The 18,838-nt window shown below is 42.8% G+C and overlaps 2 protein-coding genes across 3 annotated transcripts; both read left to right on the forward strand.

The window, feature by feature from the left end:
* The first annotated feature begins 11,073 nt into the window (after positions 1 to 11,073).
* LOC119551039 (solute carrier organic anion transporter family member 74D) lies at positions 11,074 to 16,310 on the forward strand. 2 transcript variants are annotated; one of them, XM_037860150.1, is made up of 8 exons: positions 11,074 to 11,180; positions 11,860 to 12,607; positions 12,789 to 13,018; positions 13,083 to 13,415; positions 14,242 to 15,104; positions 15,443 to 15,574; positions 15,636 to 15,955; positions 16,010 to 16,310. In XM_037860150.1, the coding sequence occupies exons 2-8, from the start codon at positions 12,288 to 12,290 to the stop codon at positions 16,182 to 16,184; spliced, it is 2,373 nt and encodes a 790-aa protein (XP_037716078.1). In that variant the 5' UTR covers positions 11,074 to 11,180; positions 11,860 to 12,287; the 3' UTR covers positions 16,185 to 16,310. The 2 variants fall into 2 exon arrangements, with proteins under 2 accessions (XP_037716078.1, XP_037716077.1); XM_037860149.1 differs by having other exon boundaries at positions 11,083 to 11,180; positions 11,820 to 12,607.
* Positions 16,311 to 16,508: 198 nt separating this feature from the next.
* LOC119551885 (solute carrier organic anion transporter family member 74D) lies at positions 16,509 to 18,803 on the forward strand. Its single transcript, XM_037861481.1, has 5 exons — positions 16,509 to 16,667; positions 16,721 to 16,950; positions 17,010 to 17,333; positions 17,395 to 18,562; positions 18,618 to 18,803. The coding sequence occupies exons 1-5, from the start codon at positions 16,528 to 16,530 to the stop codon at positions 18,799 to 18,801; spliced, it is 2,046 nt and encodes a 681-aa protein (XP_037717409.1). The 5' UTR covers positions 16,509 to 16,527; the 3' UTR covers positions 18,802 to 18,803.
* Positions 18,804 to 18,838: the final 35 nt, after the last annotated feature.

Raw genomic sequence — 18,838 nt, forward strand, 5'->3', positions numbered from 1 at the left:
CCCGCCGTATTTGCTCATTTCAGTAATGGTTTATTTTTAAATGGTCTAAAAAATTAACGCAAATAATGATATGAAGTGCAATAGAAAATATTTTAGAATGTGGGATATCTAAGGGGGTTTTTTTGAGCGCACACAGAGATTTAACTGGGTTCAGATTACGAATTAACAGGTTAATGGTATACCTTAAATTTTTGGGTTGGGCCGTTCAAGTAAGTACCACCTTGATTGCAAAGCACTTCGCTCCCAATCTATATCCTCATACCAATTTTGACAATATTACCGCTCCTTAGCTGTATATTCACGACTTACACCAAAAGAATTATAGCAGATGGATCTAACATTTTTATAGACCATAGATAACCACGTGATAACATTTTCTAAGTCAAATTTATTTAACTAAGTAGGGCTAGCGGACTTGGCTAAGACAACAAGCCTTAACAAATACGATATAAATATTTATATTAAGCCATATTTATTTTTTATAATCTTATCATTACAAAAACTCACATATCATAACACCTAATTTAAAATATATAAATGTTCCGAGCTGGTTTTCAAGAAGTTATGACTATCAACCAAACAGTTTTTACATACTATATGAAAGCTAAGCAAAATGATTTCGCCGAGTAAAAAATTAAAACTATTACCACTCTGAACCCATTTTATTTGGTTTCAAAAACTGCATCTGCAACCAATTTGAGGCTTTTATCGAGAGTTTACCGCAATTTTCTAGTTTCGCAAATTTCATCAATGGGCCAGCAGCAAATGTGGTTAAACTAAAGAGCGGACTGAACTCAATTTCAGAATTTCAAACATTTTCCGCTAAAAGCAGCTCATTTGGGGACCGGGCCAGAGGAGCTAGCTGACCAAAGGATAGTTTGATATGACCACATAATTAAATTAATTGCATGCGGAGAGCGGAAAACTGGAAACTCCAAAGAGGAAAATGGTATACGGGGAGGTGGGTAGATGAAAGCCGGGCGAAACATTTTGTGTGGGCGGCGGCTGGGGGCGGTAAATATTGGTTAAAAACGGAGAGGCGGCTCGTGTTCGTGGCCTAAACAAACACGGACTCTGCTGAATCGAATCGGGGTACAAAATCGAAAATCAAACAAACAAAATCACTCGCTTTGATCGTTTGAAATTCGAATTCAGCTGGAGTACTCCACTCTCACAGGGCTTATCTCGAAATGGAAATCTCTTAAAGCGGGTAAGGTCGCCTCAAGTGGGCATAGACACCTATGCACTATACTATACTATTCTATACTATTCTACACTATTCCTGCTAGCCAAGATCGATAAGTTCATTTGGTTTTGCGATTTGATTAATGTTGACTTAAGAACGATTCTATTTGCTTAGCTATTGTGTTCAGCTGTTACCCGTTGATTAATTTGAGGCGATAAAGCTTAATTGGATTTCGCTTAGATAACTCAACTGAACAGTCAGGCGATAGATTTCCGATAGGCGATCGTGTCGAGGGCTGTTGAAAATCGCGGCTAATCAGAAACGATGCGGTAAACAGTCGTCTTGAAGGCGAAAAAGGTTGAAGTTGCTTAGCAGCCCTATTAGCAAGTGAGTATCTATCCCCATCAAGAACCGGGAATCGTCGCTATCTCGGCCAAACAGAGAGACAGAGCTCCTTTCTGCTACCGCAGCCTTAAGTCTTACACTCTAACTAAGATGTCCACTTAAGTGAAATAAATTTCTACTTATGCGCAACATTTCATCGAATGCGAATCCTTCGAGGAAGGGTGGCCCGCCATGCAATATATACTTATACTTATGCTCACAATCCTCCTAAAAGGCAATAAAGTTTATCATGCAATTAAGAACGAATTACGCTGCTAATAGAATAATTAATGCAATTTCCCACAACATTAGGCACGAGCACAGGCCCAGACAGCCACTGGGGAAAAGGGCAGAAGGATCCAGGGAGCACAGGCACACTGCGAAATCAAGATGAGAACTCTCTATCGGACTTGTCCCATCCATCCCATGTTCTCGGCGACAACCAACAACCCCATCCCATCGAAACCCACTCCATTTCACCCGATTCAGTGACAACTGTCGACGTGGACCGGGAATGTTTTCGTGAGGCTGCGAAACCCCAAGAAATAAGCCATTCCAAATGGGGTTTATGTGCGTGATCTGCGGGCCCGGCAAGGAGAAGGGGTCTTCAACTGGCGAAAGGAGTCTGCAAATTGGTTGGCCAACGCGTATGTGTACAGTGAACATAGTGGTGGACGAACTTGGAGGGCAGAAGTTATCAGATACTTTTAGTCTAAGGAAAAATGTTTTTCTTCTTAAATGTATTTATAGACTTTTATAGATGCATTTAGAAACTGGCACAGACCTCTCGGTATACAATTCATTACATTTCAGAGAAATCATACCAACTATACAAATAGCTCTTTGTTATTCATACAAAAGAAGATATATATAATTTATCATAAAATAAAATGCTTTATTGAAGTACAGTAAAGGGAAATTATAGTTATAAAAGTTCCACTTCTCAAAACAAAATTGTATGAAATAAAGATGAGCAATGTTCTACAAATCTTTTCTCGGAGAAACAGTAAACACTTTCAATCGATTGGAAATGCAATCAAATTGAAATATTTATATTTTTAACTAACTGACAAGTTTTAAGTATGAGTGCAAAAACATTTCTATAATGATTAAAATGTTGTTTTATATTTTCTTGTTCAGTTTCCCTAAGCCTGTTGATTTATTTGAATGGAAAGGTAAGTAACATGCTTTCCCAAAATGCTGCCACCACTGTACTCATGTGGGCTGTTCTGAGAGCAATCCTTGCTATTTTTATTCCTGCCAGAAACCGCAGGCAAAACGCAGCCAGGAGTGAGCCCTCTATCAAAGTGCGGCTGCCGACTTCCCAATCCCACTTTCCAGTTCCCATTTCCCAGTACCATTCGCATTTTGGCTCCTTTGCCGGCAGACTGGCAAAGTGTTTTGTGGCTGTGCCGCACTAATGAAAATGTCAAGTAAATTCCTGCTTTCGGACGGAAACTGCTGCTGCTCCTCCTCCTGCGAGACTGACGGTTCTGCCCGATATCGAGACAACTATCTCTGGGATGGCTTTTTATGGCAAGCTGATGGGTTGCCGGGTGGCAAATGCATTTTGGTGCCGGCTTCAAGTTAGCTTCCGCTCCATGTCCCGCGCGTTGATGGCAATTGTGTTCGGCTTTGCTGCCCCAATCCCCTGCTGCTCACATTATAAACTCAATGAAAAGTGATGAGACAGTAGCAGAAACAGGGGCTAAAATAATTTGCACTGCCTCACCCATTTTCACAGTGATTTCTTTTTCAGCAGCTTTCAGGTTTGCTTCAATTTATCTCTACGGTGGAAATGGCATGTCAACCGGAAAGTAGTTGTCAAGATTGTTAAGTCCTTATTTCTTTCAGAGTCTGCTGTGGGCTAATAGCTGGAGGTAAAGGTGTCCTGGCAACGCATCCTTCGAGTGTTCTTAAGCAGTTTGGGTAAAGGAAACTGCTTCCGCTCCTCTGAAGATTTTCCTTTGCCTTGTTTTGGGTGAAAAGCATGTTCTTCTGCTGCTGCGAGCAACGTGCAAATTTAGTTTTACATTTTATATTCGTTTTCAGGGCAGTCTTCATCTAGCGACTGCTTACAGTGGGCCGCAAAATGTAAATATCCCAAAGTTTTGCCCACAACTTTGACAATTTACTCGGCGTTCCACGGTAAAGAAGCTTTCAGACGTCTTAGAATTTTAAATGCAAATACTCAATAAAAGAGGCAACTACAACGAGCATACATGGGGTTTTACCCAAAGATTTATTTTGTGGTCTCCCGTAAAGCCTTTTCCCCTGCCACCCTGCCTATAGAGAGTACATTTGCACAACCTTTCAGATTGCTAATTAAGTGCGCTGCCTAAAAGTATGTAACAAAAGAAAACTATATGATGGGGAGGGATGAGGCCATGGGACCTTCTTTATAAGGCTGGGTGGTTGCAAAGCCTTCTTAGCGCTGTCAACTCGATTGTCGCGCTGAAAGGCTGCGTTACCCGCTTTTTGATTTAACCCCATCCCTTGTTCTGGGGAGCTCTTCTTACGCCTTTCTTATACAATTACGCCTAAATCCCTTCTACACGCCGAGCATATTTCACGCTACTTTGCCAAGCACTCCGCTTTCGTGGCGTAGAAATTTATGAAAATTTGATTAATCTTATCAAGATGCTCTGAGGCAAGTCAGTCAATCAAAGGGTTGCTGAAGGAAAAATGAATTATCAACAATTTCTTCCTTGCCTTGCTGGCTGTCTTTGAGCTAATTGAGTTATAGCCAAGTTGTGAGGAGAGTGTTTCGTAGCAAAAATATATACTATCAAAATACATACAATTTGATGTCCATTTGACCCAGCTCTCTTCCCCATCCCCAAAGTCCCAAAGTCAGCTTACAATCGATGGGCAATTATTGGGGCTTCTCTTCTTTAAACATATTCATAGGGTAATTTGTCTGGACCATGGGCACAGCTCTTGATAAGGACCAATTGATTCAAATGCGTATTAGTATATATTTTTTATTTGACCAAGTATCGACTTATTTTGTATTTGTCCAGGGGCCACATCCTTTCAACCTAAGCTGCTTGTATCAATAAAAATTCGATTATACTCACACAAGGGAGTCGGAAGCCGGGCCCTTGCAACGATTTATCATTGTGTTGACTTTATCGGCCAGGGCACACATAAAAAATGTAGAAAGCTGGGGTCGGGGTAAGTAAGTGCTCGACTTATAGTTGGGGTCCCATCCACACACACACACATCACGCATACGCCTAGTTGGGCTTGACAATATCAGCTTAGTCTGCAGGGACAGAATGCTTCTTTCATTGCAGCTTTTTCATATTTTTATAAATATTTTAAGCAGCAGCCGGGGTGAAATCTGCAGCCTTCAAGTAGCTTATCAGTCTCGCATGTGAGCCTTATGTGTTTTCCTCTTTCGACTGGCCTTTAAGCGTATCAAGTATCAACTGCCAAACAAGTCAACAAATTGGCAAAATCTTTGTTGTTTTCATAAGCAGAAGAGGGCTTCCCAAAAAACTTGTCCGACATTTGACCAGTTAAGTAGTAGAGTCGACTCGGTTGGCTTTTGTATTCCCCCAACCTAATCGACTTCGATTCGATGTGCCCCATTTGCCGGCTAAAGTTTTGCGGTGACTCCTTTGGCAGGACACTTGGAGTCAACCAGAGACAGTGCGACTTAATTGCTTATGTAATTGTTGGCATTAAGTGATTTCTTGTTTATTTCACAGCTCGTTGCATTTGAATTTAATTGAAATTAGTTGGTGGCCACAGCGAGGAAAGGGTGAGAAAAGTATTAAGCTAGCATACTTTAGAGGGCAGCAGGCTATACCTAAATATAGTCTAATTTTCCTTCCAATAAGCCTCACATTTTTCCATCCATTAGCCAAGTATTAAGAGCATTCACCTGTGACTTGCTAATTAAACAGAAAATATCCTTAAGATGGCCTAGACAAATAAAAAAGAAAAGAGCCGCTGTGTGGAAATTAAGAAGAAAAGTTTGAACATCAAAGAAAAACTTATAAAAAATTAAATAGGCAGATTAAAAAACAGAAGCAAATATTAAAAGAAGCAGCGTAGAAATTAAAATGCATTCGTCAATGGAAAAAAGTTGGTAATTAAGCAAACACAAAACGGAATATTCAATAACTTTGGGCCAAAGAGGAGGAAAATACATATTTTTCCTTGGAAGAAAGGACACCGATAATCGCGTCTTTCATAGATTTTTTTCTCCCCATGATTTCTTTAATGAAACAAAGTCCTCAGAGGGCAGGGAATGAATACCAAGTTGTGTAAAATCCCGTCATTAAATGTATACGGTTTATGGAACCATCCCAGAAGCTGTACATTGGAGCGGAACCGAGGCAGTTTTCCTCTAATCCAATAAGTACGTGCAACTGACACCGCGACATTTCCATTTACCATTTTTAACCCTTTTTTTGTGTTGGGGGGAATTACAAATCGAAAAAGAATCGCCTCGCTGGTCCTGGCCGAGAAACACTCGTTATCCTGGCCCAGGACAATAATAAAATCACAGGACAGCGAGCAAGACGCGGCGCACTTAATTAGAAAACGTTTAATGCCCCCAGTGATATCCTTGTGGCATTCGACTCCTTCGACCGGAAGCCATTTCGGGATTCATTGGCATTGGTATTCGAAAGATGCTGCTTCTCCATTTATTGGTGCAAAAGAGAACTTCGGGAAAAGCTCACCAAAGACAATCTAATTTTCCAACTAATTTAGTTAGAGTGCTCAATAGTTGAATTATGTATTTGGCGCAGGCCATTGATTAGAAATAAAGTTTTCCGCAGGACTAGGGGCGATTCTGCTCGCTGGTAAAAGTATCTTCGAATGCAATAATATTTTTAATGAAATTAAGTAAACTTCTAAGAAGTTCGGACCAAAGACAGGGGTAAAAGTAAATGCCAAAGATACTTTCTGCTCAAATGAACGCAATTAAAAAGTTGAATGCAAATTGAACTTTTCCAGCGCAGGAGATACCTTAATACATTCAATCAGACAGAAACTCCACTCCAACATCCCGAAAAACCCAAACCCAGATCATATCTTAGAATCGGAACAGAACAAGCGTGTCAAACCGCAAAAACTGCGCCGCATGAATATATTAACGATATGACAAAAGCCGAGGGAAATACTGGATGGGGGCTACAGATACAGATACATTAAGTGGCAAGAGCGCAAGGAAAATTAAAAGGGTCACTTTACAAGGACTTACAATTCTGAACCGAAAAAAAAATGAAAAGACAAAAACAACACAATGGGAAATGAGATGAAAAGTATGGAAAATAAATTCATTTTTGAGACCAGCGAAGGGTGAGTAAAATCAGGATGTTTTCGGGGTGGGAGTCGTCTGCTATGTTTGTTGATGATAAGGAGACTTTGCTTGTCTTTCGGTTTGCTCATTGGACACAGATTCTGGAAAGGTTTTCCCCGGCTTGGGGTGGCTGGGAAAATATTTACAAACATAATCGCTGAAAAATTAAGTTTTTGAAATTGCTTTTTTTCAGTTTATTACAGCATATTGCCCGAAATTTATCAATGGCAACGAGCTTAGTTGCAATGAAACCCCCGGTTTTCGGATGGAGTATATATTTTAAGAAAATGTTTGAGGCAGAAAGGGCAGGAAACACAATTAAAAACCAAGACAAAACGTGATCGAAAGAGGTCAAACCCCAGAGCAAGATTAAGCTGTGAGCTTAGCATACTTAAGTGGTCACGGGCCAGGGCTCTAAAAAATAGAAAAAGAAAATACGTTGCCCGGTTAAGCCCAGCCGTATCCCGAAGACCGAAAAGGTCTCTAATTGAGTATACGCGAGCGGAAAAAAGCAGGAATTAAAATCGGAAAAACGATAGATATAACGAAAAATACACACAATGAAAAAAAGGGGAAAATGGAGTGGTGGCTAGGCAGCGGTTTGTTTTCCATTCCTAAGCTTATTTTCCAGAGAGGCTTTCGCCAAAGTGGCATAAGATGCATCAACAGCGGGCCAAAAGGAATCAAAATACAAAAAGCAAAGGAATTAAAAATGTGAATGGTTGAGGAGAGCTGGAGGAAAACAAAGCAGGGAACATTAAAAATGTTGGCCAGCTCTCGGATCCTAATCCTTTTGGCAGTCGAGCTCATTATGCACGAACCCGGCCCGCTTTTAATGACCCAAATCCGGTCGAATTTCTGGCCGCCCCAAATGCGGACAGCTCGAGCTTCCATTTTTTGATTAATTATGTGCCGAAAGTGAATGAGTTTCTAGCTCCCGGGTAATTCAGGTAATCTGTGCATTGTCTATTTTGACATTTGCCGGGGGGCCATTCATTTTTTTCCCAGGACCTTGGCTGAAGGTGCGCTGTCCCCAGCCTTCGCTTCAAGCTAAATTTATCAAATGCGTAATGAGCGCACGTGAGCTGCATACCATATGCCAATTTTCACCCAGGACCCCCGATATTCGTTTATTCTTTTTTTGGGGGTTTTTCGACCACTATTCGGAAGGTGGAGTCAGCCGTCGGTCTGTTAATTACAACTTAAATTGACAGCAAAAATTGGACTGGAAAATTGTGGGTTTTCCATGCGGTCGGCATATTAAGCGCTTACTTTGGCAGGAGTTGGGGAGCAGAGTAGCATAATTTCGCTGGCAGGAGTAGACAAATGAAGACTTAAGACCTACTTAAGGCCAAGAGCAGTCGGGCGTATAGCATTCAAAACTCCTAAGCTGCCCGAAAAGTATTCCGCAACAAAAGCGCCGTATAAAAAATCCGAGCAAAAAACAACAAATTAGCTAAGAAGACAGGGGAGGAGATGGGTGGTTGGGTGGTGGGGGGATGGGCGGTTGGAAAGGGTGAAGCATTTAACCCTAATTTGACACACACGCAACCTTGACGAACGGAGGGGAAAGGGGTTGGTGCTGGAAGTGGAAGGGAGTGCGGATGCTCCAGGGGGTGCGGCGTCATACGGCAAGTCACAAATAAATACATTTACGCCTATCAAGGGTTACAATGAACACAATAAAAGGAGTTATCGGAGGGCGGCCTCGACGTTTTTATACCCTTTATTGAACGGTTGCCAGAATTGGTTAGTTGAAAAAATATATATTATATATATATATTATATTAAAAACAAACCTCCAAATTTACGTTAAATTTGTGCCACCTATCCCGCTAAAAACGATAAAGTTTGTTAAAATTTAAAACGTTTTAAACTAGAAAACGTATTATTCGGTGTTATCTATCTCTAAGATACTATTCCATAATAAGATACAATACTGTAATACGGTTGTATTAATTATAAGATACAATACTTTAACGCTAAACAATTTTCAGATCTAACATAACTTACTGATTTTGGAAAGCTAGTTCCGAAGAACATTACACAAAAAAAGAATGTTATACGCTTCGTTTTTCTTTTATTTTATTTTAACCACATATAAAAATATCTCAAGATTTTCTTTCGAATTCCAAACTACCCTTTCCAAACTCAAGGACATCAGTCGCAACTGAAACGTATGCTAACTGCCGTTAAATGCGAATTCAAGGAAGACGGCAATATCAATAAGCACACTCACACATGTGACGAAGGGGTAAACGGATGGATGATGGGGTGACGGGATGTAGCGACAGCGGAAACGGAAATCACAACAAAGTGCTGACATGTGCCGCGGTCGGCGGAAGGGGAAGGCGAAGGCCTATGCGGTTGCCCACCCACACCAACACCCACATGCATGCCAACACATGTGTGTGGGTGTCAAGTTCCTTTTCACGCGCAAATTGAGTGCTTAAGCGGTTTAGTTGGCACGTCTCTTGGCCCAACCCCCTTTTTCGCCACCGGAAGCGGAAACTCCGCATGGGAATGTATTCGAATTCGCATTCGCTGTGTTTGCTGTGGCCTCGGTAAGCCGTCGTGGCATTCATCTCTTCAGGACTTCTGTTCTTGCGACTCCAAGTCAGTTGGAGAACTCCACTTTCCATATCCTGGCGATAAGCAAGTTTCGCATTTGCGTTTATAATTCATGCCCATTCATGGGGAGAACAAAAAATTATTATTTATTGTCAGCGCTTGCAGCTTCATCTTCCGCTTGTTTATGTGTGTGGGCTGCGATAAGCAAAGGGGCGGGGAAAATTGGAAAAATCCAGAGGGGTGGGGCAGCACACATTTGCATACGTTTTGGCCGGAAATAAAATCGCAAAAGCGAACGCGTGCCAGCGACATAAAGAAAGCAGCTCGAATTGCGAGTTCTTTCACATTTGCCCATATATATATATATATGTAGCATACTTACAGGCGGACCGCAACAACAAAGATAAAGATGCTACATTGTGCGGGCTTCTCTCTTTTTCGCTGGCTCATTTGTTGTTATTTATGCTGAGCCCTAGTGGTATATTTAAATCCCCCATAAGAACCGCGGTCACATTTGCTCCTGGTTTCCGTTTTCCTTTGCATACGCCAAGATAGACGCCAAATAGAGCGAAAACGCGGGCTAGATGGCAGCTGGTGCTGGGAAAATGAAAAATAATAATAAAAATAATAATAAACATGCTTGGGCTGGCGTTTTATTGCCGCTCAATTGATATCATGAAATGATGCCTTTGATTTTTATTGCCCTACCAAAACATATGATGTTTCCTTTAAGGACATGCACATGTGTGTTCCGCCAAAGTCAGGTCTTGGGATTATTTTTAAGCTACTGCCACTGCCTACATATGTGGTCGCCGTAATTGCAATTTGAATTCAATTTAATGATGATGATGGGGAAAACTTTGGCATAGTGTGGCTTATCGTTTACGATATGAAAAATAGGAGGGAGCTTTCGCGGAAACCTGATACCGCAGGCCATAGAACATCTTTCTATCTCTGAGGGGGTGGATTGATACCGCTAGCAACCGCAGGCCTCCGATATCCATAAAATAATAATACCACAAATTGGCAACTGTTTAGTTCAAGCTGTTCGATTCGTTTCCTCATTTAAATGTTCTGATGTTTTAGTTGATTTTTTTCTTAAGCTGCGACTTGAGCTTTCTGAGACCTTATATTAGAGGCCAAAATATTTATAAAAATGTAATTTTGTCTCCAACACAATATTGATTTTTCCCCACACTTCATAGCACCGAAAATAATCTGAATAGGAAACGAACGCCCTTTGTAAATGCCCATAATTACTCAACGGTTTCACTTTCATTCGCTGTCATTAATCCAAAGATTCGACTGTGAGTAGGCAATTTAGGGGCGAATCTTTTACTTTGATAGTAACTACATAAGAAAACTTGGATATATGTATATGTAAAGATACCTGCCAGCTAACTATTTTGACGGGGAATTGATGTCAGTGACACAGTCAAAATACGAAGCTAAAGAGCTCGAGTCCGAACCCGAATCCAAATCCGAATCCAAGTCGAAGCTAAAGCTAAGCTTTCTGAGTGGGATCGGCAAATGAAATATATGAGAAATCTTCCTGAGATGAGTGAGCATATCGTGGAGCATCCACAACACGCTGCATTTAGATTAGTTTAGTTTAGTTCGTTTACGGTCTTGCCCGAATTGAGATCGTCTCATCTACCCTCTTGGATAATACGAAAAACGCGATAGAAACAAAACATATCAAAATAGTAGTGCCTACTCGTGAGTTACGCAAGGGCAAATGAATTACAAGAATTAGCCCAAAGTGCCTAAAAAAAGATGAAAGTTCAAGGGACGAAGTTCTGGAAAAGTTGTTATACAAATATTTATCAAGAACAGCACAATCAAGATAAAGTTCAAGTGATAAGCTGCGCATAAATTTAAATATACTAAGTGAATTGTGGGACACATAGGCTCTACATACGGACACACACATGGGGGTATACATTAAATAATAGAGCACACGTTGAGGGAATGCGAAGATTCTGTTATCAAGGAAGGGGGCGTGAATAAAAGCCCAATCGGGGGACTGACAATAATAAACGAAACGTGGCTCTCCATCTCTCTGACTAAACTAATTTGACACTCAAACAGAGATAGCGATAGTAACTATATCACATTGATTCAGACCCTAATCCGAAACAAAAACAATGAGCGCGCAAAAATAGTGTTTGTCAGGGGGGTATTATTGCGTATATGTGTTTTTCCGACTTCCATGGAAATCTCAGGCAATGACTCTGCTGAGATTTACGTGCTCATCAATGTGCACGCTGGCGCTATAAGATAAGTCCCGACCGTTGCACATCTTCCGTCTGGAGCCGGCCTTATCACACACTTTTGCTGTCTATTTTATAATTTTAGTACCCGAACTCAACCCGCAAACAAATTGTAAATTTCGCAGGCGTCCACAGAAGCAGCATGAGCGGACATCAACGTGTCTCGAGAATCGTCCAAGATTAGCTTAATGGCTTGAGGGGAGTGATTACTCGGGCCAGAGATAATATTTTTATAAAATATTTGATACAAACTGTCGGAACGTCACTACTTTGTCTGGATCCGGCTGTCCGTCGATACAGTTAAGATCCGTGGCCACCGGACCACATGATGCCACTCGATCCGCGCCCGCCCACGCGCCTGGTTGTTTTGTAGAACCCGAGCTCCCCCCAAGAAAACCAGCTAATTGCCCGTGAAAGATCTGGCGAAAATTAAGAAATATTCCGAGAGACTGTAAAAGTGAATCCAAAGTGTGTGTGTGTGAGTTCGGTGCCCGAAAGCGGAAGAGACCAATGTGCCAAGTGAGATCGCAACGTATATCAACCCCCAATTAGGATGGTGCAGAGCGAGCATCCCAACGGTTTGGGACCCGAGGAGCAGGATGTGGAGACTGGCAGCCCGGATTCCCGAGAAGAATCGGACGTTGAGTCCCGACTTCTAGACAATGGAAAGACCTATGACAAAGAAAAGGAGGCGGGCATTAATCTGGGTGGTGAGGCACCCACTCCGAAAGCACCCAAATCCAAAAAGAAGAAACAGAAATCCGAGCAGGATCGCCTGATGACCGCGGAAATTAACAGGCTGCTAGAGGAATCTCCGCTGGAGAAGAATGTCACTTGCGGCTTCTGGATTTTCAAGGGAAAGTTCTACCAACGGTGGGTTCAAGCTCAAAAACTTATATATTTAGATGAAATGGGAATTTGTTGATTGACAACATTCAGATCTTTCCATGGGCTTTGGTATAATAAAGATATTCAACCATTTAATTCAACTTAATATTTCAAAAATATTTGTGAAGTCCTGATAGCTATCGTTTTTAAATTTATTTTCCTGCAGATTTGCCAATCAAACAGCATACGTTTTACTATACGGCATCGTGGGCTGCATCTTTTCAATGACTTATGCCTACTTCAATGGCACGATCACCACAATAGAAAAGCGTTTTAAGATACCCTCGAAGAACACAGGTATTATCTCTGTGGGTAATGACATAAGTCAGACTTTGGTGTCTGCGGTTTTGGCGTATTACGCGGGAAAGGGTCATCGGCCGAGATGGATTGGGTTTGGTAAGATATATACAGGAAAACAGTTTCTCAGAATGTAAAATAATATTTTAATTTATTTATTAAGGTCTTCTCACCATTGTTCTTTTCTGCGTTCTAACCACTGCACCACATTTCCTGTACGGACCAGGGGAAGATGCACTGGCCCTGACCTCGGAGTTTGGCGGGATGCCCGATGAAAATGCCACGATGGAGGCCATTGAGGAGCAGCGATCCAAGACCCTTTGCCGTCTGAATGGCGGTGGAGCGGAGTGCGAAGTCGGTGAAGGAAACTTTGCCCCCCAACTTCTGCTCTTCGTGGCGCAGTTCATTTCGGGAATCGGAGGATCCCTGTACTACACCTTGGGAGTGTCCTACATGGATGATAACACTAAAAAGTCTAAGACTCCGGCATTGCTGAGTGAGTGGCATTTAACCAGTTATATCCAACCGGAACCGTATAAAAATTATGATAGGGCAGGCAGTTAATCCCCCATATCTCAGCTGCCTTGAACCTCTGTGTGTTTGTTGAGATAAGTTAACATAATCGCAATGGTCTTAACTGGGGGAGTGGCTAGTCATTTATGCTGACTCATGTGCAATTTTCACAATATTCGCATCCAAAAGTTTGGGGGTTGCCAAAAATATCTAAAGCTTTAGTAATATTTGGTAGAATATTACATATTCCTGGCATTGAAATATTTTTTACTAAAAGAGTTTTCAGCCCAAGAGTCAAAGAGTCTTAATAATACATGAAACAAAAAATAATATAGACTGGATGGTGATCAAGAATATATAAGTACTACAGTGGCGAATCTATAATTTGGTTGTAAGGGGACATAAAAAAAATTGTTCAGTAGAAATCAAAAATTTGGAATAAAATACAAATTACATATACATTTTTACCCGAGTGGGGGGAATCTATAACCACATACCCCCTCCCACCCTTCCGTGTATCATTGCATGAGTACTAAGTACTAAGTATAGCATTTTAGTGAAAATACATTTTTTACTCTAATATTTTTATTGTTTAATATCAGATAAAATGTAGCTATCTTTTACAGACTTTAAGAAAATATTTCATTAGCTAGACAAACTAATAAAGCGGTTTTGTACTTTGTAATTTTAGCTTAAGAGATATGCTTATCACTGAGGAGATAACAATGAGTGCAGCCATTAGTTGCATTAATTGGACCATATAAGCTGATATAATAATACGAGAATTTTTATATTTTTACCTTTTCTAGGTCTCTCGTATTTCCTGCGCATGCTGGGTCCTGCGATTGGATATGCCCTGGCATCCTTCTGCCTGCGGCTCTACATTGCTCCGCAGATGCATCCGGTGATCAACAACAAGGATCCTCGCTGGCTGGGCGCCTGGTGGCTGGGCTGGTTGGTGATGGGCGGACTGCTTTCCTTCTCCGGGGTTTTCCTCTCCATGTTCCCCAAAGATTTACCCCGGGCGGTGGCCCGCAGAAAGGTGGAGGAGAATCGGCGGCTGGAGAAGGAGCGTCTTGCGGCGAAGAGTACGGAGAAGGAACGCCTTACCGCCGAGTTGGACCAAAAGGCACCCGTAGAGGCAAAAGCCTCATTCCAGGACATGCTAAAGACCTTCCGGCGCCTGATCACCAACAAGACGTACATGTGCAACACGCTCTCGAGCATTTTCTACCTGGTTGGCTACACGCCCTACTGGATTTTCACGCCCAAGTACATCGAAGTGCAGTACCGCCAGTCGGCGGCCACTTCATCCATGGTCACCGGAACAGTGGCCCTGGCCTTCTCCGCCGTGGGAGTCCTGCTCTCCGGCTTTATCATATCCCGCTATAAGCCCAGGGCCCGCTATATGGCCGCTTGGAACGTGATCGTGGGCTTTCTCACGGTGGCCGGAATCCTGGCCTATGCCTTTATCGGCTGCCCGGGAAATGAAAGTTCCGTAATCGTCAACATTCACGATAGTTCCCTGGCGGGCAACAGCACCACCTGCAATTCGGCCTGCTCCTGCGACTACGTCCGGTATTCTCCAGTTTGTGGCGAGAACAAAATGACCTACATTTCCGCCTGCCACGCGGGTTGCAAAAGTCTGCACGTCAACTCCGAGGGAAAAAAGGTTAGATAATATTAATATAAATAGAAAATACCCTCCTCCTTTATAAAAGAACATCATACTACACGAAATTCAGTGATCTAAGTCCATATTCCTTAACTTTGGAATAAACCTTATAGCCATTTTAAGAACATTTTTCCTTGAATATATATATAAAAGGCAGATTGTTCAGACCATGTTTAGGCCATTGTTCCTAATATTAAGTAAAATGGACTAAAATCCAGGACTTCTTTGTTGGTTGTAGATACTATCTTTTGATAGAATTCCAAGCATTCGTTGCCTAGGCGTCAGAATTTCTTCCGAAGTATTTTTTGTTTATTCCTTTCTATCAATTTCTACAGATCTTCTACGACTGCTCCTGCATTCCTGGCATTGAGAGTGGTAATACCACCGGTCAATTCAAGCGCCTTACCAGCCTGGACTTGAATAGCGATGACTTCAGCCAGGACACGTCGATGGTCAGCACATTGGAGGTAAGCCCATGCTCCAAATACCCTTAAAGATTACCAGTACTTAAGATCAACATTATTTTAGAGTCTAGCAAATGGTCAGGCAATGCCCGGAGCGTGTCCCGTGAACTGCTGGACCCAGTTCGTGGCCTTTTTGGCCGTGATGTGCTGCCTGAAGTTCGTGGGAGCCAGTGGCAGGGCCTCCAACTTCCTGGTATCCGTACGTTGTGTTCCAGAAAAGGACAAAACGGCAGCCATGGGCTTCGGGATGACTCTTTGCTCGATGTTGGCCTTCATTCCCAGTCCGATTTTCTTCGGTTGGGTCTTCGATAGGGTCTGCCTGGTGTGGGGTAAGACCTGCACAAACAAGGGAAACTGCTGGCTCTACGATCCGCTTTCCATGAGGTGAGTCTTCTCATAAAGTACTTGAATATCAGTCTATAATAATACTTCTCACAGGTACTCACTGAACTTCACCGCAGCTGTCTTTATTGCCATAGGGGCCATTTTCGATCTGGGGGTTTGGTACTACGCCAAGGATCTGAAAATCTTCGACGAGGAAGTTAAGGAGTTGGAGATGAAGATTGTCCAGCACGAGGAAGAGGCCAACAACGAGAAGAATACAGAGATCTAGACCTAAGTTATTATTACTCCTAAGTGCTGTGTGATTGAGAGTTTTTGGTGCCTTGTCTTGTTAATATCCATGTGTGATTTCCCCCGTAGAGTCCAGTACCATAATAAAAGGTATTGTAACAGTAAGGTCGCATCACTGTATATACTCGTATGGTAATTGCTGACAATTAAAGACCAGATTCCGATTAGAAAGATAAATCTTAGAAGGATTTAGCTATAAAAGCAAAGGTCGTTATCCGTTATCTCAAAGTTTCTAGTGTTTACCCCAAGCGACGAGCCGATTGCAGCTTGCGTCTGAGGCGAGGGTTTAGTGTTTTGAAGTAGTTCGACAGAGGAGGATCGACATGGCCAGTGAAGAGATCGAAACCTCCAAGTTTCTGAAGGATAGAGAGGCCGGCGGAAATGAATCTGAAAAGCAGAAATATCCAATATCTTCGGATACCTTATGTGGTTTCTCAATATTCAAGGGGCCCGCCTTACAGAGGTAGATCATTCTATTCTGTTCTGATTTTTCCCTAATGTTAGCCTGATCTGTAGATTTGCCACCGCTCATATGTTCGTGATCATGTACGGAATAGCTAGTTGCTTTCTGGCCATGGCCTTCACCTATTTCACTGGAACCATTTCACAGATGGAAAAGCGGTTCAATATACCCTCCAAGATATCGGGTCTCATAACGGTGGGTAATGATATAAGCACTGTTTTCTCGTCGGCCTTTTTGAGTTACTACGCGAGTCGAGGTCACCGCCCGCGTTGGGTGGCATTGGGTAAGATCTCTCAAGATGTGATTTGAAATATGGTTACCAAATCTCTTGTCCGTTTGTAGGACTCCTCATTATAGCCCTTTTCTGCCTGCTCATGTTGACCCCGCACTTTTTCTACGGGCCCGGTGAAGAGGCCTTGAGACTGACAGAAGAGTACGGAATGGAGGAATCCCTCGAAAATTCTTCAGTAAATTCCACTGAGAAGAACGACTCACTTTGTCATAAGAAGGATTCGAATTGTGTAAATGACGCAGGAGACTATACGCCGATCGTACTATTTTTCATTGCTCAGTTTATCGGCGGCATCGGGTGTTCTCTCTTCTACGCACCGGGTCTCTCATACATGGATGACAATTCTGCGAGCTCCAAAACGCCGGCTATGCTAAGTATGGTTTAAAGTGAGTGTTTTAAAATCAATCCGTCATTGATTATTGGCTTACATCCAAGGTTGGTCCACCTTTCTGCGGATGCTGGGACCTGCTATGGGTTTCTCCATGGTCTCCTTGTGCCTGCGACTTTACATTGATCCCTTCAAGACGCCTCTAATCACCCCGAATGATCCCCGCTGGATGGGTGCCTGGTGGTTGGGATGGTTCCTCCTAACCTTTATTCTGATAATCTCTGCATTCTTTGTGGCCCTGTTTCCCAAGGAGTTGCCAAGCGCCAGGGCCAGACGTCTAAAAGCAGCCGGCGAGGAGGATACCCCTTTGGCGGAGCGCTCATTCCAGGACATGTTGGACTCCCTCAAACGACTGGCCGGCAACAAGGTGTATATCTACAACATGCTGGCCTCGATACTCTACTTCTTTGGCTACATGCCCTACTGGATATTCACGCCGAAGTATATAGAGATCCAGTACCGACAATCGGCATCAACTGCCAATATGGCCACGGGCACTTGGGCGCTGGGATTCTCCGCAGCAGGTGTCTTGATCTCTGGCTATGTGATCTCCAAGTACAAGCCGAGTGCCAGGGCAATGGCTGCCTGGAACTTTGTGGTGGACTACCTCACGGTGGCTGGAATCCTTTGCTATATCCTGGTGGGATGCGACGAGAGTGATCGAGCCAATTCCATGTCCACTGTGCCGACTGGTGATAGCTGCAGTGCATCATGTGACTGTGAATACGTGTACCTCGCTTCGGTTTGCAGTCCAGAAAACATGACCTTTATATCAGCCTGCCATGCGGGTTGCACTGAAAAGGGGCTGGATGAACTGGGAAGGATTATCTACACTGGCTGTCGGTGCATGGGCAACTCCCTTAACCTGACCTCCTTCTCAAACGTAACATCTCTTGCCTCCCAGTCGCAGATCGCCTTGGATGGAGTTTGTCCGGTGGACTGCAACAAACAGTTCCTCATCTTCCTGGCCGTCATGTGCTTCCTGAAGTTCGTGGGGGCCACTGGGAGGTCGAGTAACCTGCTATTGGCCCTGCGTTGCGTTCCCTCGAAGGATAAGACCTTTTCCCTGGGCTTCGGCAGTATGGTATACTCCGTGCTCACCTTCATTCCCAGCCCCATTGTCTTTGGTTGGATGCTGGACAGCTATTGCCTAGTTTGGGGTAAGACCTGTACCTCCAAGGGTAACTGCTGGATATACGACACAAAGTCCTTGAGGTGAGTAGTTTTATAATGGAAATTGAGAAAATAAACTAAAACCATTTTCCCTTAGGTACACCATGAACCTCGTGAGTGCCTCTCTGATTTTTCTGGGCAGCTTCTGGAATATTGGAGTTTGGTATCATGCGAAGGACATGAAAGTCTTCGATGAAGAGGAAACGGCACCACAGAACAATCCTATTGAAGCAATAGAACTTAAGGAAAAACCAAAAGAAATTGTTACCGATAAGAAATAAAAGCCCATATTAAGAAATTCAGAAGTTGTTTGCTTAA

The sequence above is a fragment of the Drosophila subpulchrella genome, chromosome 2R (assembly GCF_014743375.2).
Source record: "Drosophila subpulchrella strain 33 F10 #4 breed RU33 chromosome 2R, RU_Dsub_v1.1 Primary Assembly, whole genome shotgun sequence".
Lineage (NCBI taxonomy): Eukaryota > Metazoa > Arthropoda > Insecta > Diptera > Drosophilidae > Drosophila > Drosophila subpulchrella.

What these genes read in the sequence shown, in the direction of transcription:
- LOC119551885 (XM_037861481.1), top strand. Translation starts at nt 16,528, where the DNA reads ATGGCCAGTGAAGAGATCGAAACCTCCAAGTTTCTGAAGGATAGAGAG. An exon ending in AAGGGGCCCGCCTTACAGAG is followed by an intron (nt 16,668 to 16,720) that starts GTAGATCATTCT and finishes CCTGATCTGTAG; the next exon opens with ATTTGCCACCGCTCATATGT. An exon ending in CCCGCGTTGGGTGGCATTGG is followed by an intron (nt 16,951 to 17,009) that starts GTAAGATCTCTC and finishes GTCCGTTTGTAG; the next exon opens with GACTCCTCATTATAGCCCTT.
- LOC119551039 (XM_037860150.1), top strand. Translation starts at nt 12,288, where the DNA reads ATGGTGCAGAGCGAGCATCCCAACGGTTTGGGACCCGAGGAGCAGGAT. An exon ending in AAGGGAAAGTTCTACCAACG is followed by an intron (nt 12,608 to 12,788) that starts GTGGGTTCAAGC and finishes ATTTTCCTGCAG; the next exon opens with ATTTGCCAATCAAACAGCAT. An exon ending in TCAACTCCGAGGGAAAAAAG is followed by an intron (nt 15,105 to 15,442) that starts GTTAGATAATAT and finishes CAATTTCTACAG; the next exon opens with ATCTTCTACGACTGCTCCTG.